This window comes from Lontra canadensis, unplaced genomic scaffold (assembly GCF_010015895.1).
Source record: "Lontra canadensis isolate GAN:19392208 unplaced genomic scaffold, GSC_riverotter_1.0 scaffold165, whole genome shotgun sequence".
NCBI lineage: Eukaryota > Metazoa > Chordata > Mammalia > Carnivora > Mustelidae > Lontra > Lontra canadensis.
Window position 1 is genome coordinate 112,901 of NW_022631159.1, and position 24,308 is coordinate 137,208.

The window sequence follows — 24,308 nt, forward strand, 5'->3', positions numbered from 1 at the left end:
ATCACATATAGGGATTACATATATATGCAAGGATATAATTATAAGAATAATCATTGAAACATTTTTTATAGGAGGGTGGCTCAGTCATTAGGTATCTGCTTTTGGCTCAGGTCATGATCCCAGAGTCCTGGGGTCGAGCCTCATATCGGGCTTCCCAGCTCAACGGAAAGCCTTTTTCTCCCTCTCCCACTCCCACTGCTTGTGTTCCCTCTCTCGCTCTTTCTCTATGTCTGTTAAATAAATAAATAAAAATTAAAAAAAAATTTATAGTACTGAAAAATTAGGAACAACCTAAATATTTAATAGTAAATTAAAACATGATCTATATGTCTTATAATGTAAAAATTATATTCAATTTAAATACTTATTGACAAAAGGATGTGCAAAATCTATTTTAAGCAAAATGCAGGCTATAAAATAATAGTATAGTATAATCCCTCTTATGTAAAAATTATTAAATATTAAATGGTGATAGAGTAATTTTAAAACCTATTCATCAAGGTGCTAACCATTAGGATGTTTTAAAATTTTTTTAAATTTATTTATATATTCTAATATATGTATAGTGAGTTTACTGTTATGTATAATATTTAAGGTCATTTTACTTAAAAATGAAATGCACAAAAAGAGGCAGAGAGGAGGATAACAATGTGTCACAATGAGGTGGAGTGAATTCATAAAAGAGCTTGAGATTCATAGCATTGTTATACGTCATCTGAATTCAGTCCTAAGGCAGACATATGACTCTGTGATATGGTTATTCTACATTTTGCCAGCGTAGGACCTGATTGGTTCCGTCAGTCTCCCACCATGTCATATCGATGTTTTACAGTGTCAGTGTGTATTACAGAAAGATTGCATTCTGCAACTAATTGATGTTATAAACAAACAATTCAAATAGAGGTACAGTAATCGTGTTTACAATATTATTATCCATATGAAATACTCAGAAGTGTACAGCCAAGGGTTAGGGGGGTGTAGAACTTTGGAGAGCCTTTTATCAATTCTGTGTATGCAATGAACACGTACTATGTGTTGGGGATGGTTAGCAGTTATGGTACTTCAGAAATGACCAGGTCACAGATGCTTCTCTCAAGGTTCAGTTAATGTGAAGGAAGAGAAATACATGAGCATCAAATAGCTATAATAAAATATGGACTGTTTTAACTCATAAATGAGATGCAAAAAGATATAAGAGATACAATAAGAGATTAAAAAAGAAGAGTAGATTTCATCTACATGGGAGGCTCAAAGAAGGCTTCAAGGTATTTAATAGAGTCGGAAATGGAAAGCTTCTATAAATTCCAAAAATGGGAGAGAAATCATTTTGTGCAGGAAATAGCGTATACTAGGACACTGAGGCAGGGGACTTTAGGTTCTTGATGAGCAAAGGTAAAAACATATTTGGGAAAAATAGGTTAGCAGCAGCTTTGAAAGTTCTTAAGGGCCAAACAAAATTTCTGGGCTTATTTGACAGTTACAAACTATTAAAACTCAACTTATGTTTAGATTTCTTTTGAGTGGAAAAGAGCTTTAATCATAGATGCATTTTTAAAAACCCCAAAGAAGAAAATGGGAAGGGAAAAGAAGGGTCATCGATAATGTGTAATATTGATTGTAGCAATATATACCCGAAGTGAGGGTGACCATATGGGAGAGTTCAAATACTATGATATTGTTAAGTGATCCTCAAACTTGGCTGGACACTGGAGTCCTCTGGAAATGAATTACCCACCCCTACCCACTGATTTTCTATTTGAATGGGTCTGAAGTGGAGTCTCTGCACCTACAGCTTTTGTCGTTGCTGTTGTTGTTTAAGGCTCCCAAGGGATTCTAAAGTCCATCATCATAGGAGAATCATAATTGTTGTTATTGGATATGAGAAAAAGAGAAGTGAGATGTAGTAGAAGCAGAATCTATAGGACTGAATAATTGCATGGTAGCAGGTGGAGGAGAAGAAGACAAAGAAGAGGTCGGGGCTGCAAGGTTGGGTTGCCACAAATAGAAGTGGAAACAGTAAGAGGAGGAGGATTGGGAAGGCAGATGGCATGGTGTGTTTCCACAATAATGATTTTGGAATGCTGCTAGGCAATCTTTCAAGCAGTGAGAAATGAGGATTTGACATTGAGGAAAAGTTCAAATGGGAGATGTCATTCCATAAAGTCAAATTTCTTCTTCTTATCCTCCTTCCCTTTTTCCTTCCCCATCCTTTTCTTTCTCCTTTCTGTCAATGTATGTATCAATTCTTTGTCAGCTTGAATATTGGTAATTATACAGAAGCACAGACATCTGTCTACCCAAAGGAGGACTGCTTTAGAGTCATTTTCAAAGAATTGAGAGTTAAGGCTCAATACAATTAATGGTGTAGACATACCTACAATATGTCATTGAAATGCTTTGGGGAGGGGGGGGTGGGGTTATGGACATTGGGGAGGGTATGTGCTATGGTGAGTGCTGTGAAGTGTGTAAACCTGGCGATTCACAGACCTGTACCCCTGGGGAAAAAATAAATATATGTTTATAAAAAAAAAAAAGAAAGAAATGCTTTGGAAAGGAAAAGGGGAAATTGATATCAAGAACATCTGTGGGGTATTTGTCTTTATCTACTATGAACAAATTTAATGCATTCTCTGAATAACACAGAAGTGTTCTAGCATACTAACCCTGGAACTTATGTGATATGTTTATGAATTTTGTGTCATCAATTTTGTCTGTTGACCAGACATCATAGTTCATTTATTCCTGATTCAAATTGGCTCCTTGAAATTAGAAGAATAATTTCAATATGGCCTCTGACTGAGTTTTTTCACTTAACAAGGGAAAAGTAATTGCTGTAATACAGCACAAAGTGCTTGCCAAACCCTCAAGAAAACAGTCAGTATATATTTAATAGTTAACCAAAACAGTTTGAAAATATACCATAAATTGAGTTATACCATGTTGTCTATGAAGTGTCATTGTAACTTCCTATTTTCTATTTTGACACAATAGGAATATTGGGGCTTCACAATTAGATCAAAAGTCCATGACTCACTCATAACCTCAGAGAGCCTTCCTTCCTTTCTTTTTCCCTTTTCTCTCTCTTTCCTTCTTTCTTTCCAAATCTTTACAGTACTGTAAATTTTTCTATAATTCTATAAAATAGGAGTAATGCTATTATCTTGTAGGACTATGGAAAACATTGCACATGAGATACATAGAACATTTAATCCACTGTGTGGTATTCACTAAAGATTAGGTATTTCTTTATCCCATTTTGAAGTATAGTGCTTCTTAAGTCAAATTTTAAGGCTATAAGATTGGAAGACAGCATCATTCATGACTCAGAAAAAGTCTCTTTGTCATTGAAGATCTATGCTGGCCATGGATATCAGACATGACCCTGTTCAGATCCCACGTGATAGGATAGATATCCTCACTGGCCCCAGTTTATGTAGAGCATCTTCCATAGAAACCAGTCCAGCCTGGTGTGTTTGCCGCACTTCTGCCTCCTGTACAGTCATGCGTCAACTTTAAGACCTCCCTCTTTTCTTTTCATGAGCCACTTTGGTTTTGCTGGTATCTCAGGCATTCTTTCCTCCCTCTACTCCTGCCCAGTAGAGATCAAACGAATCATAACAGAATTCATCATCCACTAAACTCTAGCCACTCTTTGTGTTTGGGGCAGTGATAATGAGTGTGTTGTGGCAGGAAGGGACTGTAAAACCCCAATAGCTGGTATACCTTCAGACCTGGCCATTATCCTTAAAACAACTCCTGACTCCTGCTATGCTCTGCATTTCCTGAGCTTCCCTTCCTGATACTTCAAGAGAAAGAAAAAATGGGAATGGTTTCAGTTGACAGTCTCATAAATTCTACAGATATCTTTTTGGGAGGAAGCAGATTCTTAAGGACAGAAATACCTACATATTCTTACGGAACATTCCCTCATCCTCTCCCTTAGTATCATTAAACAGCATCATTAACCTTCCCCTTTCAAGATTTTAAGTACATTATTATGACAAATATCCCTTTAAAAACAGAACTCTCTATTTAAGGAAATGTTAATCAGCTGAAAGAAACAAAGCCAATTAGTTACATGCTGTTAGTTTTGCTCCTCATTCGTCATATTTCCTTGATGTCTGCAGAAGTGGCTTATTCATTAGAATTAAATTAGACAAATGGCACCCTCATTTCTTCCTTTCACTTTTGTAGTGTGCAGTCCTTTTTCTGATTTGGTTTTAAGTGATTCTCTGTTGGCCAATCAAGTTACTGCAAATCTGAGTTGTCTTCTTAACCTTTAAGAATTTCTCATAAATTCTTTTCTTGCATGGATATTACTAGTAGATTTCAAGGGCTCTCCCCCATTAATGTCTAGCTCTACCTAATATAGCGTACTAAGGGGAGAATTTTGTCCTTGATAGAGCACTTTGTTAAGGATGGCCAAAGGCAGCTTGCTGGTCTTGGTAGGATCTATCCCCTTAATTCAAAACAATAACTGTTCATTGGGCTTGTCTCCTTGTCTTCAGAAAGCCTAGCAACTTGAAACCTGATATGGCATCAAAGTATTACGATCATTAGATGCAAAGGTACTGTGCAGTTGTTATATTTAAAGAAACATTTCTTTTGATTTATCCTAGCAGTGAGAGCCTCCATTTTTTATTGCACCTCGTGGATGGAACTAGAGGGTATCATGCTTAGCGAAATAAGTCAATCAGAGAAGGAAAACTATCATATGATCTCCCTGATATGAGGAAGTGGAGATGCAACATGGAGGGGTTAAGGGGGTAGGAGAAGAATAAATGAAACAAGATGGGATTGGGAGGGAGACAAACCATAAGTGACTCTTAATCTCACAAAACAAACTGAGGGTTGCTGGGGGGAGGGGGATTGGGAGAGGGGGATGGGGTTAGGGACATTGGGGAGGGTATGTGCTATGGTGAGTGCTGTGAAGTGTGTAAACCTGGCGATTCACAGACCTGTACCCCTGGGGATAAAAATATATTATATGTTTATAAAAAAATAATTAAAAAAAAAAAGAAAAAAAGAAACAAACTAACCCCTTAGAGGAAAAATCAATGAGCGGTTGTGACTCCTCTTGTGCTGTGTAGGGAAGAATAATCCACCAGATTCCCAGAGCTAGCGTCTGTATCCTGAAAATGCAGTCTTTGAAAACAGCAAGTGAGCATAGCAGACATGTTCTAGAATATCAGTCATGCCTCTGTTCTGACTCATATGCATGTTTAGCTTTTCTGTTTCCATTTAGAAAATAGACTTTCTAGGTCTAACAGTAATTTGACCTCTACAGTACCCAGCATTAGTTTAATGAAAGGTTGTACTCCTCACTTGTCAAAACCAGCTTGAGCAGAAATGCATTTGCAAAGCACAGGGTGGGAAGCTTTAGGTGGATAGTAACGGCAGTCAGCTATAAGGACTCATGCCTAAGTACTGGGTTTTATGTGTTTCTCTCCATCTTTAAGCTCTTGATATTTTATTTATTTATTTATTTGTGCGTTTGTTTTTGTTAAACAAAGTGCAATATTTGGTGTATCTCATGGGATAAACATGGGGATTTTGATTACTCAGACCTGAGGCAGTCATATTGCGTGGCTTTTTAGTAGAAGTCTTTGTTTTATGCTTTTATGTGGATTCTCTTCTCTTCCTATCTTCAAAGCCTTACGTAAATTTGGGTAATATTCATGACAAAAGAAGGCAGAGGATTCATTTCATTCTTTTAGTAAGCTGAGATATTAGAGAGGAGGAAGTGGTGCTATGTATTATTATACCCCTCTGAGAATAAACATTTTTACTTGCCTCAAGCGTTTGTTGGAGTTATTAAGTTTGGTCTTCTCTCTTTCTCATTTCTTTTCTTTGGCTGGCTGCCTTGCATTGACAGCATCAGTCTTAGAGTTTGACCAGCCAAGATGATTATTTATGCAATGGTCTCCTTCACTGAAGGGATTTTACTAAATTATCTAAAAACTAAACTTTGTATCATAGAGTGATGGCATTTATTCTTTTCTGGTTTAGATTTTGTGAGCACATGTCAAAAATTGACATCAAATCCCATAAAAAATCATGATTCTCTTGTCTGTGAAGGCTAATATATTTTGTATTTAAAAAAAAGCTGTGTGTACGTGCACTTGATATACCTTTTTTTTTAAAAATGTGCTATGATCAATTCCATTTCTTGCTTACAAATAATACATTTAAGGACCCTTTTCAGTACCATTTTTTTTTTTAGAAGAATACTGAGTCACTAAAATGGTATTTAGTAGGACTTAAGAAAACAGTCCCATAGCTGAAGCAGATTCTAACTGGTTATTTTAGTAAATTTTCCACAATTCGATAGGTTAATTTCATTACTTGACCTCATCTCTAAAAATGAAATCTTTATAATAGCATCCAGTGGTCATAACACTAGCAGATTTGAATATTTGTGAATATTAGCAGAAGGACTTTAGGTAGGATCAGAAAAGCAAGTAAGTCAGAAATACATTTGAACAAGGGAATGGTAGTCACCTCACCTCATATTCACTGAGAATATGGGGAATCTGCCTTCTGTGTTTTATATTTAGAAGTCAGATGTCCTGTTTAATAGTAATTTGACTACTTAGTGTCCCCACTCATCAGGATTTAGGAAGCACTTGTTCTAGTAGTCATTGCCTGTTTGTAGATTGTCAGAATCTCCCAAATTCCCTTCATTTTTTTTTTCTTTGTGATGAGAAGTAAGATACCATCCCTTAAACAAACAAATAAAGCAAACCTGGTGCAAAAAGAATGATATCCTATATTCTAGATTTATTTAATTTCTGGTTAGTACATAGTCATTTTATACCATAGCCCTTTAACCTCATTCATACATTCTTGCAAGAAATTTCCAAACAGAACTTAAAGGAGAAATCAGGTTGTTAAAATTCATTTTCATTCAGAGTTAACAATTTTTAAGCTATGTACTTTGAAGAGGAAGGTTCCAAAAATGACAGTATTGTAACATTTAACAAGCAATGCAATACATTTTACTTTTCCAGGGAAATTCTCTAGGAATTTTAATTGCATGATTTTAATTTCCATATTAGATGTTGACAGGTGTGTGGTTATTATCAATTTGCATTGTTTGCAACAGCAGAATGAAAAGCATAAATACTTCTTATATCATTTTTGTTTGTTTGTTTCCAGAAAAGTGATATCAGTGTACAGTGTTTTTTATTCTTTTCACTGTTAGTCATTTCAAATCATGTTAAGTACTTCCAGCAGTTCTGGTAATCATTTAGTTTGTGCTGCTACCCAGAGATGTTGCAGGATGTGATATCGAGCAAGGCTGTGGGAGCCTGCTTTCTTTCCTAGTATTCCTGAACAGGCAGGGACCTGTGTTCCCACTAGTTCTACTATCACCAAGTGGAATTTGCTGATGAGGTGGGGACTCATTTTCCAGCAATAACATTGCAAAGATGCCTCTCCCCATTCTTGTTTCTCTCATCATGGAGATAATACACTAAGCTAGAAAAATTTAAACTGGAAGGCATCTCTGAAAATAATATTACATTTCATATTTTTACAGATAAGAAATAGGAAAGCTAGGGAATACCTGGCTGGCTCAATTGGTTGAGTATCCTACTCCTGGTTTCAGTTCAGGTCATGGTCTCAAAGTCATGAGACTGAGCCCAGTGCCAGGCTCTGTGCTCAACATGGAGACTGCTTGAGATTCTCTCTCTATCCCTCTCCTTCTGCTCCTACCCACCCATGTGCTCTCTCTCCACGTGTGCTTACTCTCTCTCTCAAATAAATTATTTAATTAAATCTTAAAAAAAGAGAAAAACAGAAACAGGAAAGTGAGATATTTTTTCCCCAAGATGATGTATATACATTATGGTACAGCTGAGATGTGAGTCTGGCCTCCCTGACTCTGGGAAAACCAAGATGAGAGTTGGAATAAACCTTTAGGTCAGCAGAAGCATCACGTGGGAAACATGAAAACAAGGCAGAGAAAATATGGTGATGAGCAAAGAGTGATGAACTTCTTTCTTAAAATCTAAGGATTATTTTCAAAATAAATTATAGCTACTGTTGTTTAAAACCATTTTTCAATAGCATTTAACTGAAAAACAGTAGGGGTGGAAATTTGTAATAGGGATAAGAAAATGGAATGGAAAAGTAAGATGCTTTTGAGTTAAAAAAAATTAATTGCAACATAACTGCAAAAACTCAAGGGTGCGAGAAAAATGTAAAGAAGTAGGAAAAGTTATGAATATACCTGTCTGCCAAACCACCATTGGTGTTTTTGCACATTTTGTCCCATCCTTTTAGGGGCTGCATTTTTCTTTATTATCTGATACCCCTCATTTAAATGTGTGTTTGATAATTTTGTGGCTTATTATTGAATTGCAAGTATTTCTCATGTCATATTATAAAACATTTATCCATATAAAATTGGCTATATTTGTACGATGTTCTATCATCATGTCATAGTTCATTTTACTGTCAATTCCAATTTTATTTCATATTTAGGGTACATATAGTCTTTGCTAAATAAATGGCATTATAGATATCTTTGTGCATAAGTACCTATCTTCATTTTATTTAATTCTCATAGAATAGATTTCTAGATCTGGAAATGCAAGTTGGATGATAAGTAGGTTTTGAAGAGAAAGGGTGAATGTTAGGAATATTTTAAGGAAGTAGAGAACATTTAAAAACCCTTTAACTTCTAGCCTTTCATCTTTAGGAATCTTAAAGTCTACATATTTTTTTTACAGGAATTCCTTTTCTTCTTCCACCCTCCCTAACTCCTCCCGCCCCCCCTACTCCGTGACTTTGGAGGCTTCTTGACTCATCTTCTATGCAGATTAGGAGCTTAAGTTTGAAATAAGGCAGAACACAATATTTAGGTTAAGGAGTCACTTTGCCAGTTTTCCCTATTTTTGTTTCTTGCCAAACCTTATAATTCAGGGCTGTATTTCTTGTCTCTTAAAATTTCCTAGAATTTCTCTTAAATGTCACTAATTTTAATGGCTTAGCAGTGGCAGTGCTGCTTTCTGGCAGTGCCCTGATAATGGCATCAAAGCAAAGAGCTAAAATTTTACTCACTTTGATTGATGAGCTCATTTTGTTACAGAGGACAAATTGGATTTTTTTTTATATTGGTAATAAAAATTAATGTGTGATGTTGCTTTTTGGATGTTATTGGATCTCTGCCTTAATACAGATTTCAGCAATAAAAACACGAGCAGATATCTTGACCAGAAAGTTACCTCCCTCCCCTTTAAACTACCCTTAAAAGTAGAAGATGCTTTTCTAATTTTGTGATCTTGGTGTGTGCATATATATATGTATGTATTGGTCTCAGTGGGATTGAGGACTACGGGGAAAGTGATGGCAGTGTGGTAATACTCTGTGTTTCAATTTTCCATCTAATTGTGATGTTTATTTCTTTTTATTTCAGCACCTCCAAGGTTTACAAGAACTCCCGTTGACCAGACAGGGGTCTCTGGTGGAGTTGCCTCTTTCATTTGCCAAGCTACAGGAGACCCAAGACCTAAAATTGTCTGGAATAAAAAAGGAAAGAAAGTCAGCAATCAGAGATTTGAGGTATTAGGTCCATTGTTCTGTTTCTCTGGGGGAGAAATGTATCTGCTGTATCTTTGGTTTGTATATTACTTGCTTATTTTACCGTGATATGAAGTGTGATAATCACTGAGACATGGCCTTCTTTTTGTTGCTTGTGTTGGGAAACTTAGTTCTAAATGGCTTTTTAAAAAGGAATTTGTGGGTTCGGGTGACTAACTTTGTATTAAATGGTACCAGGCTCAGGGTTCTTGGGATCCGTCTATTAGCCTCATCCTCAGACTGTTTCCCCATAAGATTTCAGTATGTGAGTCTCACATCTTCCCACAACGGAGGCTAGAAGATGAGTGAAAGCTCCCTATGCTCCCAGGTCTCACTGAGTTACTTACTTGTCCCTGGACTAGTGTGTATGGACAACTGGATGGTACAGACCAACTACTTTCGGTTAATCAGACTCTACGTCTGTTCTGGGAAGGAAGTTAGTTCTATCCAGCCCTATGGCCTGGAGCGGGGAGGCAGTGTTTTCCCATAGTGGATTCAGGTGCCTGTGACAGGGAAGAAGGGGAATGGGTACTGAGCAGCAAATGAAGTTGTCCACTGAATCTCACAGCTGTGTTTTACAAGTACCATGAACTAAAATGGGACATTAACTCCAGTTGTTGGCCTAAGCATGACTCTGGAAGAACATACCCAACCAGGATGAAATGGCATTTAAACCTTTGAACAAATTACACAAGAAAGCTCAGTGACTTGAAGATGATAAAGCATAATTCAGATATTATTTTGAATGTTTTTAAGGAGACTAATGGTTCAGAAATCTGCTCGTTTTGGAGGAGAAAAATAGATAATGATATGCAGAGAAAAATTGGAAGCAGCACACAATAACATGCCTGAATTTAAGACCTGATGAAAATAGCTTATTCTTAAAGGATAGAAAGACCTCTAAACTGCCCCAAAGTGTAAAACTCACTTTCTCTTGCCTGAGTTTCTGACATACTTCATAGCCTAATTTGTAGTTTGGCAAAATAAAGGCAATTTCTGGTTAAAAGAAATACAGCAAGTACAAAATTCAGAACATTTTTGATTTTACCCATTTTTGCCAGTTTTCACAGAGCAATATATAGTCCAAATCCCTTTTTAAAGGGTATAATTAATTACACTGGTAGAAATTTAAATGTAGACTTCAGTTTACAAATGATAAATTTTTAAAATTATGTTTGTTTGACATCAAATACTTACAGTGATTAAACATTAAAAAAAACTTAATCACTGAGAAATATTTCCTCTATCATGTAGAAAATGATGTGTGTGTGATCTGTAGTATACACCTCTTTTAGTTTAAATGAATTTGAATTTTTTTTTTTTATCAAAGAGGATTTCGACATCATACTTGCTGGTGACAGTATAACAACGATTAAATTATAATAGGAAATGTTTCAAAGCATGAGCTCTACTCATTGCATAATTCTGAATGAGAATCATATAGACACAGCCAAGGAAAATTAGTTATTTTTACATGAAGCATGTATATCAAATAGTGTTGGGTCTTGTGTTGATAATCTTTAAAATCTGTAATAGTATATATGTATTTTTGTTTTGCTAGTTTATAAAGCCTATAAGAGCCCTAAGTGAGAATGATTTTGTTTGTTCTATCTCCAGTGGCAATTATAATGTCTGGCTTAGAGTAAGTAGGGCGCAATCAATACCGGGTATTAAATAAGATTTTCAAATTGGAAATCGCAACATTGGCATATAATGTGTAGTGTAGTGTTTGTTGAAAGAGGCTAGGTCTACACTAGGAAATAGTTCAGAAATGTAAACCTATAGTGACACATAATAGTTAGTTGTTAAGGGAGTAGGTTCTAAGCCCTCACATCACAGGAAGAACTTTTTTTTTCTTTTCTTTTTTTTATATCTATCTGAGATGACGGATGTTAATTAAACCTACTGTAATAGTCATTTCACAAAACATGTAAATCAGACTATCACATTATATGCCTTAAACTTTATACAATGGATGTTTGCCAATTATTTCATAATAAAACTGGAAAAAATCAAAATTTAAGATGGCATTAAGGATATTTAAGCCTTTCTCTACATTAAGCCATGAGATGTATTATATGTAATATATGTAATATATTTTAAATATATATTTATATTTAGAAATATATGTTTATTTATATGTGTTTACAAATATATATAAATGTTGTCAGATAATTCAAGTACTACTTCAGAAACTGATGATGGTGATGATGATGAGATTCATAAATATGGGTATGAAACTGTGGAGTCCTCTCCCAGTCTTTTCTAAAACTATGCTGTGTTCTTTCAGCTGGTCACTGGGGTGCTGTGCTTTCTGGTTTATAAACATAAAAATGTTTAATGTTTATAAATTAAATGTTTATAAAAATATAGAGATGTGTTTGTGTATATATATATATTCAATTATGACATACTTGTCAAAGATTCTAGTTAACTATGAAAGTTATTTCTCCCATCACGCATGGTGGATTCGTTCTAAAATATGTGCTTCATAGAACTGAAAATAAATTGTAGTGCATTGGGAAGTGGGACATTTTGGGTATCTCTGAATTTAAAACATGATAGAACACAGAAAGGACATGAAGTAGGTATATTTTAAAAACATTTGATCTTTCTTCTGTATGTTGACATAAGCACATTTTCACACAAAATCGGGGATTAAACATCTCAATAAATGTATTTACAAAGCATTCTCAATTCATAATTTAGGCACATGGAACTATTAGTCACAGGGAAATGGAAAAAACAAACAAATCCCTCACCAAAACCGGGAAGCGCAGCTCCTCAGTGAGCAGCTGAAAGGATACAGCATAGTTACAGAAAAGACAAGCAGAAGACTCCACAGTTTTGTACCCATATTTATCAATCTCCTCCTCATCATCATTATCACTTTTTTGAAGTAGTACTTGAATTAGCTGACAAATATCTGGGATTGCTAAACTGCTTCAGAGTGTAGTCCATAAAGATAGTGAATTCAGTCTTACTCTTTAGAACATTAATTTTCTGCCCGGTGAAGCAAGCCTCCATTTTACAGCAAAAATGCCCTAAAAATGCAGAAAACGCTAAGCTAGAACAAATACTGGAATGATTTATAGCAAAATTAATGCATGCCATCAGTCTCTTGGGTTGTGAAAGCCATCTCATTGGCTGCCTAAATATTAGATTTATGCAGTTTCTCTTCATGGTTTGCTCCTCCGTACTGTTCAGGATGAAATACTTCAAGCCAGAAGAGCTATCTGTGGTAGTATACATTATATCTCCACCTTACAGTCCAATTATTGAGTAGGTCCACATATGCATACATGCTGTGAGAGACAGAAGATAACCTTCGAGAAGGTTACCCCTCATAGCAACAAGTCTCTTGCAAAATTAACAGGAACAAATTGTCCTACATACACATACTAGAATATTTTCACGAGTAGACCATGGATGATTTTCAGTAGACTTTGCATCTGTGGCTACATGCCTTTCCCTTTGTTCAGGAGAAGATTCGTTAAATTAAACCAGTTTTTCCGTTTTACTACTATGTATCAAAATTCAGTCTGAAAATGCTGCTGTATTAGTCTGAGCCAAAAGACTGGTTCACCACTGTATTAAGGTTTAGCTGAGTGGTAGACAATTGTAACAACACCTGTGACAGCTATTGTTTCCTCTAATAGGTAATAGAGTTTGATGATGGATCTGGATCGGTTCTCAGAATACAACCCTTACGGACTCCACGGGATGAGGCCATTTATGAATGTGTGGCCTCAAATAACGTCGGAGAAATAAGTGTATCCACCAGACTCACAGTTTTGCGTGGTAAGTACTCAAGTACAAGGTTGTTCCTTGTGTTATTGTTGAAATTCTGTATCCCTGGTGTTCTTTTGTGGGACCACTAAAGTGCCTAGAGTTTTTATGACACTTAAATGGGAAATGAATTTAAATGCAATGTTTATAAGGGTGAAACATTTAGACAGAGAGTGCATGCCTCTTCTCATGATTCTTGAAGAATGTTGTCCAGGAAAAAAAAAAAGAGAAGTATTGATTTCTAATGCAAAATGCCATTATGATTTTTGGTAGAGTACCTAGAAAAGAAATAGGACATACTCATCTTTTCAAGTTAGCATTGCTTCTGTATGGATTCTTTGTACCAAGGTTGGCCAGTACTTTTTACAGATTACCACAACTGACACTGATGTCTGCAAAATTAAAGGAACATCTTCTGCCTAAAGATTAGTTCCTCATAAATGGAGGTATTGAGAAAAACAAAGGCACCTTATGTCTTTATGTCAAAAAATATATTTTTATTTCTGTCTTTTATATTTCTTGAACATCTGTTAATGCTAAGTGAGTGGAAACATTGTGCCCACTGCTGTGATTCCTGTTATGTGGCTTATGCAGTTTGACCAAAGTATGAGATGACTTGCCAAAGTATGAGATGACTTGCCAAATCTCTAGTACAGTGTGTCTGCTTTCTAGACTTTCTTTAGAACATCAGTACTAGAGAATGAAGGCTAGTGATTAATAATACTCTGTTGGGCATCTCTGCATCAACGTTTTGTGAAGAGATAAGAATATTGCCTGAATTGACTTCCTTAGTAGTTGACATCTCCTAACACTCTTGTGCCTTTATGTCTTCCTCTCTCACACACACTTTCATTTGTTTGTTCATTGTGTTTTGCTTTGAACTTCATTTTGCTGGATTCCACCACTTACAAGAATGAAGGGAAGTGGAAGGAAAAAAGGGATCAAAATTGCATTACTGGGTGCCTGGGTGGCTCAGTGGTTTAAGCCTCTGCCTTCTGCTCAGGTCATGATCTCAGGGTCCTGGGATTGAGTCCTGCATTGGGCTCTCTGCTCGGCGGGGAGCCTGGTTCCCCCTTTCTCTCTCTGCCTGCTTCTCTGCCTACTTGTGATCTCTGTCTGTAGAATAAATAAATAAATTCTTTAAAACAAAATAAAACAAAACAAAATTGCGTTACTATAGAGGAATATAACATGGATTAAGAACATTTGTTCTCCACTCCATTTTTTCCCATTGTGGTATGTATTTACTCTGTATGTTTTATAAAATCAAAACATTTCCTTCTGGATCTTTGATTACCAAATCAATTCGTTATTCCAAGAAACCTAGGAAGTAGGATTACTTACTTACACATCTTAAAATATGTTTCAAATGTTATAAATATCTTACTAAGTCTCAGGAGAAATATTGACCAACTGGATATAGATCTTTTAAATGCATGTAACAGAATGATGCTTAAAAACAAGTAAGTCAGCTTTGAGCTACAATTCCGTCCATTCTGAGAAGTTATTTACACACAAAGTTCTCATCTTCCTATAAACTCATGAAGATGTTGATAAAATATCTGAAAATAAAACTAAATGCTTGATTAGGCTTGCAAACAAGAAAGAAGTTTCCTGGTGCTAAAAACAAAGAAAGAATCTCCAGAGAACAGATAATTTATAATCTCATAACCCAAGATAATAATCAAAAGGACTATATGTTTTAACTGCTGGAGTTTTAGCTCTGCAGTAGCATATAGGCCTATAGAAAACAAAATGAAGGTAAGAAGAGCTAGATCAGCTTTCTGCAGAAAGGTGAGGATTCTAGCTCCACTTTTATAGTGTAATACTCAAGATTAGAAGCAGGCATAAAAAACAGCCAGACACAGTGATTCTCACAGAGTGTGGAAGAGGCATCCATGTAAGTACTCACCCCACAGAGATGCCCCCACAATTCAGCATATACAACCCCAGATAAGGTCATTCATACCCAGATGGGCTCATAACTACTAATTCTCAAGCATGAAAGCTAGCTCTCACTCATGAAGAACAGTAAGCCCAATCAAGGAGAGTAGAAATCATAGTTTGTGAACTATAAATAATTGGACTGTATGAATGGGTTTGGGAAAAAAATGTATTTTAAAGATTTGAGAGGCACCTGGGTGACTCAGTGGGTTAAGTGTCTGCCTTTAATCCTGGTCATGGTCCCAGGGTCCTTGGATAGATAGCCCTGAGCTGGGCTCGCTGCTCCGAGGGGAGCCTGCTTCTCCTTCTTCCTCTGCCGCTACCCCGCTTGTGCTCGTACGCGCATTCTTTCTCTTTCTCTCTGCCAAATAAATGAATAAAATCTTCAAGAAAAAAATACAGGTTTGAAAAGATAACGAAGAGTAAAATCTCTCAGGCAAGAATAAGATATTGGGGGGGGGAGAGAGCAGATGGCAGTTAGAAGTCAGATTTTAGAACTGGAAGGATTCTTAGTGACTATGTTTATTAAGACTCTAACACGTACTTCAAGATATATGTACATATATGAATATACACATATGTGTTCACATAAACTTAACAGGTCTGAAATTGTAGAAAAATTTTTTCAGGTGTTCACACCTGAGACAAACTCAGACTCATTTGTTGATTTTCTTTTTAAAAATTTTAATCTTCATTTCTTTACCTAGTTTAGAACTAATGCTGTTATGTAGAAAGTGTAATACAAAGGTACAATAAAGTAAAATCTGCCAAAAACCTTTTTTTTTCTTTACCTTCTGATTTCCTTGAATTCTCCCCTTGAAAGGAAACAGTAACAGTCATTTGGCTTGATTTAATCTTTATGCATTGATGAAGAGACTAGCAAAAACTTGGGAGGAAAGTATCATTTTACTTAGGCTTTCACATAGATTTATGTTTTCCTGCCTCCCAGCTGATTAGGGAGCCCCATCTCATCTACTTTTATTCACCAAGCTCCCCGATAAAACAAATACACGTGAGAATTTTAACATGATCTTGGCTTTCTGTGTGAATAGCTGTCATGTATAAGTACCTTGTATGAAAATTTATGATTCTAGTAAAGATAATTAAACCTTTTGTTTTAAAGATTATGTTTAGCAATTTTGGAAATGTTTCATGAGAAAAACCCAAAGGTATTTTGGATAATGGAAAAGTAGTCTAAACATAACTTAGAATACTTTTCATATATCCCTGTGGGATGAAGTAAATGGGCTGGGAATTATCTTTTTTTCCCCTAGGGTTACCTCGTAATCTTAAATTTCTAAATAACTAAGTATAATTCTATTAATAATAGTCTGGCAAAATATTCCAAGAGTAAAATCACATTCATAGAATATGAACATGGTGCACAGTTAATTAAAATGAATGTGAAGAGTTTCATACTATACTTGTTGAGCTTTGTGCCCGTTTTTGAGTTAATTTGCACTTGCAGATCCCCTTGGCGGATACTCAAGCTCTGTGCTCTGCCGTTGGCTGATAGTGATGTACACTTTGAGTCAGTGGCCTTCATCAGATGCCCATTTCGTCCACATGGGTCATTTATTTTTTTTTCCTACTTTGCTGACCATGCCAAAAATGTGCCAACTGTCATGACGGGTTTTGTCTAAGTGGACTGGATGGAGATCACTAATTTATTTCACACAGGCTACTAGAGAACCTAATTAATTGGAGATTTAAACATCTGAACTGTGTGGCTAATGCCGAAGACAGTGAAATAACACTCTGACCACCCATGTGCATTAAAGGGAGTATTTCAGGGGAAACTTTCCCTCTGTAGCTTGCTTCAAATTACCCTCACTCTGAAAAACTGTTTTCATAAGGAAGGATAACTACAGACTCAGGCTGAACATGCCCTGGAATGAGATATTTAGGCAATTACCACTCATACACTGTGCACCGTAGTTCACAGAAGAAGCAGTATGAGAATGGGGAGTTGAATGCTGTATGTATGGCCCCTAGGTCATATTTTAATTTTTTAGGCTGCCCTGCCTTTGGGAAACACAAGCAAAAGCAGCTCCCCTATTCTGCAATACTTGAGGATGCTGATGTGTGTGTCTGACATGCACATGTTTTTCCCTCTTGGGCAGAACTTTTAAGTGAAGGCTTCGGATGTCATTGAGAGGTTATTAAGGGCTGAGACTTGCCTAATTGTAGAATTGGAAGGTTTTTAGATTAAAAATGAGGCTTTCAAGGGCACAAGTAGGACCGGATAGGGTGTTCCAAGAAGAGGCTCATTATCCAGATGGATTTAGTTCTTTCTGAATCTTTGCTTCACCAGTCATAATTTCTTACCAATGTTTGTCAGGGGAAGTCTTGTAGTATAAATGCATATAATGATAACCGGGGCTGAAAAGATTTTCTCAGTTACATGTACCAGCCACTGGGCAGGGAAAACTGAGATGTTACCGATTTTGCCTCTAATTGTCTGACTATATGTCATGTTTCTTGAATTTAGATCCTTTTCAAAGAGTATCCAGAAAATGCATGTATTATTGTCATCTAAAACAGCATGTAACACATTATTTTTTAAAGCTTAGTGGACTATTTTTGGAGACCTTCCCATTCCCAAATAGCACTGCCCTCAAAACTACTACCAGCACCAGTACGACAAAACAGGGTGTAATACATAACAATATTGTTCTCACCTACTGACAGGAAACTAGCTTTTTCATAGAACACATATAAAGTAAAATTATTGCCTAAAAAGATAACCCAATATGAGATAATTCAATTACCTAGTTTTGCAGATGTATCTTATGAAATGGTACTTATGTTTACTTCACACACACAAATGCATCCTATTTTATGAATGATCGCCATCAAGACATAAGACAATATACAAAGTTTCCAAGTCTCAGTCACAGGTAATTTGAGTTCCAACTCTGTCTCTGTCCCAAAATAGCTATGGCATCTTGAGCAAATGTGTTAACTTCCATATTTCCTCCTCTTCCTCCTTCATCATCTTTTTCTTTCTCTTCCTCCTTCTCCTCTTTCTTCTTCATCTATTATTATTTTTATTTTTTTATCTTCACATGGTCAGAGAAGGCAAAGGCACTGGACTGGGTTCACTGAGACCTCTTCTCTCTAGCTTCCTTTGATTCAGTGACATGCCTGTTTCAGAAGCCAGTTCTCGAAAGATGGAAAAAATATTCTCCCTCAAGGTGACTGTAACTGAGGTAGTAAAACACACAGTGAGCAGTTGGATGAGACAGAGAAAGCATTTCATTGGGAAATGGAGAGAAATGTTTGCATAATATGTCAGTTTCAAAAAAAAATGTAAGCCATTATAGCAGTTGTTAAAAAAAAAAAAAACTTTTACAATCTTTCAGGGAGAAGGCAGTCGACTCTCTCCACCATTGTGCAGTACCCTGTGATCAGAATTAGCATGTTCATTACAGTCTCATTTTATTAATGCCTCTTTTTGAAGATGAACACAGTTGTCCCCGCTGTGAAAATGGTACTCTGCTGTTTATGTTATAAAGTGGTCGCGGCTGGGGATCCAGGCTAGGAACATTAAAGAACAAAGCACAGCTGCTTGACTGTCACACGAAAGGATTTTTATGAAAGACTGAATCAAAAGGAAAGGTGGCCAACACAGAACAAACTTGCTGACAATTATGGTACTGAGTGAAGATTACTTGAAAAGGCTTATAAAATAGTTGAGTATTTGGAATAAATTGATAACAACATGATATAGCCTTCCTGTGTACTCCATTTGCTTGCTGAAATGTGGTGGTAGTGGGCAGAGCCACGTAAGTCCACAGAAACTTCGGACTTCTGGTAGTATGATCTTGAGAATTTAAAAATAAATGTTCTTCACATATTAGTGTTCATCAAGGCAGGAGCCCATGTGCACAGGTCCATGGAAGACTGTTTTAAGGAGAGACATGAAAACTGATAACATTTGGGGAAAAGTGCACTTGTGAGCTGAGGCTTTTTCATGTTTCGTTGTGCTCAGTCTTTTAAGGACCATTCTGTCGGTGATGCATGCTGCTTTCTTTGAATGGTTATCACTAGTTTTTCCACACTGGGATTATGTCTTAAAGGGCTCAGAGAGAACGAGTGCACTTGTAAATCATTGCATTTAAGTGAGAACATTTTTTTTCTTTTGACTTCATATCATTTTTAACCATTTTAAAATGAATATTAAGTCATGTGAGTATTTACTATTGATTGGCTATTAATGGAACTGTGGAAATGTTGATCTGGAAGGGAATTTAGTGTTACCTAGCCAAGTCTTCTATTTTTGATGTAAGAAACCAAGGTCTAGAGAGTTTGAAATGATTTTTTTCCTTGGTCATACAGCTAAGATTTTCTTTGGGTTTCACCCAGTCAGAAATAATCACTGCTGTATTATGCTGTGACAATGTATTCTCACCCTTAGGTTATTTACTTTTGATGTACTTATAAAGGATATTTTCCTGGAAGAACAATGTTCTTTTAGCTGATCAGCCACAGACAGGTATGACATGAAAGAAAACAGTGCTAACGTGCCACGGGTTTGCAAAGTGTGGAAAAGTCCTACCTTGACGGGAGAGAAGAGACCTCTGAACTGAGGCTAAAAGAATGTAGGATTTTATCAGGCAGAATGAGTGTGAAAAGATATTAGGGATAGAGAAAAGCTTCCTGAGCATAGTGGCATTGATAAGAAATTGCTAAATATTTGGTGGTAGATACAAGTGGGTTCTATCACAGAAATGGAATGAATATATATATATATATATATATGATTTATTATATCATAATATACATATGATTTATTATGAGGAGATGGCTTATGCAGGTAAAAAGGGTTATCACTCACAAGATCTGCAGGGTGAGTTGGTAAGCTGGAGACCCAGGGCAGCTGATGATATAGTCTGAACGTTGGCAAGCCTGAGATGCAGGAAGAGCCAAGGTTTCAGGATGAATCTGAAGGCAGAAATAAGCTAATGTCCCATTTGAAAGGCAATTAAGCAGGAGGAATTCTCTTACTGGGAGGAGAGTCATCCTTTTTATTCTATTCAGACCTTCAACTGACTGCATGAGATGCACTCACATTAGGAGAGGCAATCTGCTTTACTGGCTCTATTGATTTAAATGTTAACCTCATCCAAACCCTTTACAGTAACACTCAGAATAAGCTTTGGCCAACCATCTGACCATCTTATGGCCCATTCAAGTTGACACATGAAATTAACCATCACAGGTGGGCATAAACAGTAGTACCTCAGAATAGAGTAGAAGTAAAAAGGACTAATGGAAGAAAATGAGGTTGAGACATACTTCATTGGCTAAAGAGAGCAAACTACAGAAGGAAAAAATCATGTGACTAAGTTAACATAAACTGTCTCTATATGAGTTGAAATTTGCAAAGGGGTTTGCTAAAATACTTAAAATATGGTATGCAATTCACAATCCTTTCTGTATAATTGGTGATTATAATTTAAAATTGAATATTTGGTTGACTTTCATTGATAAAATTTGAACAATTAAAATATAATTTCCTGGTTTTCAAAATTGGCTTTATTTTAAGCTACTAATTAAGATGTAGTTTTAAAAGTTGGACATGCATAATTTATTGGGATTTAGGGCATATATATACTTAATGCCCCATCTAGGGTTTAATTATCAAAATCCTAATTACATATCTCCTTAAAAGATCATGTAACTTATTTTATCTTATTAAAAACAAACAAACAATGACTTGTGAATTAATGCCACATTAAACACAAGTAGGATGACACGCATCTTAATTTCCTTAATATATTTTATTAAATAACAGGAAGATTTAAAGACTATCTGATCTATGGTCTTTCTAAATGAAATTGTGTTTAATTTATATGTTAAAACTGTCCACGCTTTTTTTTTTTTTTTGGTATCTTTAAGCTTTATTCTTGGTTTTTATACTTCACCCTTGCATTAACTACATATTTTCACACAATGGGTTTTAGTCTAACTAATAGATGTGGATCACAAGTATAGCACTGTTAAATTTTTCCTCATGTTTTATGATAAGTGTGTTCAGATGACAAATCTGATACTTGCTTGGGTTTTCCCAGAAGAGATCCTACATATTTCAAAGTATAACACCAAAAGAGCTATTTAAAGAAAGAAGCTGTGTATCATGAGTAAGACTGGCAAATCAATATTAACACTTTTCAGTGGACATGTGCACTTTTTGTGTGTGTGCATATTTATTTAATTCCTTAGGTATCCACAGATCTACCATTTATCAGATAACTAGAAAATCAATTATAGTAGAAAAATAATGCATAATAAATAATTTTAAGGACCTTAATAAAGTTAGTTATTAATTATCAGTACTTATACATTGTATACTTAAACCAAAAGTTCTATTGGGGACGTATATTTATGTACATAAATATGTGCATGTGTGTTTTATACATACAATGTTTACAAATAGTATATGTATACCCTGTTTAATTTGCTTCATAGCACTTTACATTATGTGAAATTATACTCCACTTCTTGAAACTTTTATTTTATGTGCCCCTCCCCCCTTCTCCTTCGTGTATAAGCTCCATTGCATTTTTCTCTGGCCTAGAAATATTAATAACACTTACTGGTCACCCAACAAATATTTGTGGAATGAGTGTATACATATAAAGAAGGATATATCGATATGGTTGAATAAACACATACGATATAGCAAGAGATCATTTGGGCAGTAATTAATCTCACTTTACATACACGGGAAGAAACTGATCATTTTTCTAATGGCAGTTTTAGGATGGAAGGTGAGTTTGAGAACCAGAAATCCAGACAGACAGAATGGAAACTAGAAAGGGCATAGTTGAAAGGGAGGGAACTACCATGGAAAGGGAATATTCTTTGTAGCTAGATAGGCAAGGGTTCATATCAAGAGGTTATTTTTTCTGATTCTGTGGGGTTAGACACATTATGTGAGTCTAAACTTGAAGCTCCTCATCTTTAGAGTGGAAGATAATCCTAGCTACCTTTTAGGGTTGTTTTTAGAATTTTTTTAAAAGATTTTATTTATTTATTTGACAGAGAGAGACACAGCAAGAGAAGGAACACAAGCAGGGGGAGTAGGAGAGGGAGAAGTAGGCTTCCCACTGAGCAGGGAGCCCAATGTGGGGCTCGATCCCAGGACCCTGGGATCATGACCTGAGCCGAAGGCAGCCACCCAACTGACTGAACCACCCAGGCGCCCCTGTTTTTAGAAATTAATGATATATATGTGTAAAGCATGTGGCACAGTGATTTAAATACAAAAGTTGCTGAAAAATGGTTATTTCTTTCCTTCTCTCTTCATTGTCCATTTGAAGCTGAGCTGTTTGGTTTACCCTCTTGCATACTGTTCAATCTCCAGCATCTAGGACAGTGCCTGGCACATAGTAATTCAATAAATGTTCATGAAGTGAATCCATGGCTTTGATGATGGAAGGGGAAGATCAGCAATCCTGGAAAAGAATTTTCCTATGACTTACAAAACATTGCTTAGCATAAATGTCTGAAAACTGGCTTTGCATATGGAAATAAGGTGATGTGAGAGTTTGAAACCATGCATGTGTTACCAAGTTATTTGGAATGACTGAAGTTCAAGTATTGGTGCAATGATCTCTAATATACAATATCAAGAATTTTAGCTTCGTTTTTTCCCTCTTACATTGTGCTTAATGTTGTATTAACACATATTTCCATAGTCTTCAGAATGCTTGTACATCGGTACCCAGTAGGCAATTGGTTGGACTGCCTCTGTCAGACTAGAGTCATACATAAAATATGACCTCAGTTCTATTACACTTGGACTGTTTTGGGTTGCAGAATAGATAAAAAATAGAAGGTGTGAGTATGAGTTCAAGATAAAAAAATTGTTTTAATTGTCTGTGAAAATGCAGCACCACTAGTTATGCATTTTAGAAGTAGTAAGAAAATTTCATATATCACGGGGCTTGGGTGGCGCAGTTGATTAAGGCGAAAGATTTATGCGATCTGAAGAGAAACCAGAGTATTAGTTGATTAAGCATCTGACTCTTGGTTTCAGCTCAGAGATGTGAGATTAATCCTTGTGTTGGGCTCTGCATTCAGTTCGGTTTGCTTGAGATTATTTCCTTCTCTCTCCCCTGCCCACCGGCTCATGCATGCTCTCTCTCCCTCTCCCTCTCCCTCAATCAAATTAAATAAGTAAGTAAGTAAATAAATAAATAAATAAAGGGCTGCTTGGTGGCTCAGTTGGTTAAGCATCTGCCTTTGGCTCAGGTCATGATCCTGGCGTCCTCGTCTCGAATCCCACATCAGGCTCCTTGATGGGCAGGGAGTTTGCTACTCTCTCTGCCTGCTGTTCCCCCTACTTGTGCTCTTTCTCTGACAAAAAAAAAATAAATAAAATCTTAAAAAAATAAATTAATAAAATTTTTTAAAAAGCCCTCATACATTATATCAATATTTAAAGAGGTAATAAAAAAAAAAAAGTTTTGTTTGGTTGGTGTTTGTTTTTGTCTTTTCAGTTATCTTTGCTACCACCTTTGGTGTAGCAGGTGCTGGAAGGTGTGAGTATGAGTTCAAGTTCTGCCAGCAGACAGACCTGGGTTCAAATCCTGGCTCCACTGTTTGCTCTGTTGCTCTATACACATTTCTCAACCTCTCTCGGCTTCAGCTTCTTTATTTCTCAAGCAGAGATAGTGAGAAAAATAACTCCCTGAACTTGAGAGAATAATCACAGGAGATGATGCCCATAAAGCTTTTTAGCAAAGTGCTAGGCCCTCAGAAATGTGAGTCATTGTGGTGAATATTGGTATCCTCACCAATATCACTACCACCAGTACTAGTATTAAAATTATCAGTAAAGAATTTTAACTTATTTGGATTAAAAATCATTGCCATATGTATGAAGAATTTTCTGGTACAAGCAGACCATCTTTCTAAGTCTAGAAAGACACATAATTTTATAGTTGTTAAGTCAGGCTGTCTTGTCCACTGAATAATTC

The 24,308-nt window shown here is 36.1% G+C and overlaps 1 protein-coding gene across 48 annotated transcripts in view; it reads left to right on the top strand.

Moving 5' to 3' along the window:
- PTPRD (protein tyrosine phosphatase receptor type D) overlaps window positions 1–24,308 on the top strand; it is a 408,131-nt gene that overhangs the window by 84,105 nt on the left and 299,718 nt on the right. For 27 of the 48 annotated variants that reach the window (XM_032845511.1, XM_032845514.1, XM_032845528.1 and 24 more), the window contains exons 2-3: window positions 9,422–9,567; window positions 13,245–13,386. In XM_032845511.1, the coding sequence (XP_032701402.1) occupies window positions 9,422–9,567; window positions 13,245–13,386 (288 nt within the window). Of the gene's footprint in view, window positions 1–9,421; window positions 9,571–13,244; window positions 13,387–24,308 lie in introns of all 48 variants that reach the window. The other 21 variants (XM_032845508.1, XM_032845526.1, XM_032845509.1 and 18 more) reach the window with 1 other exon arrangement.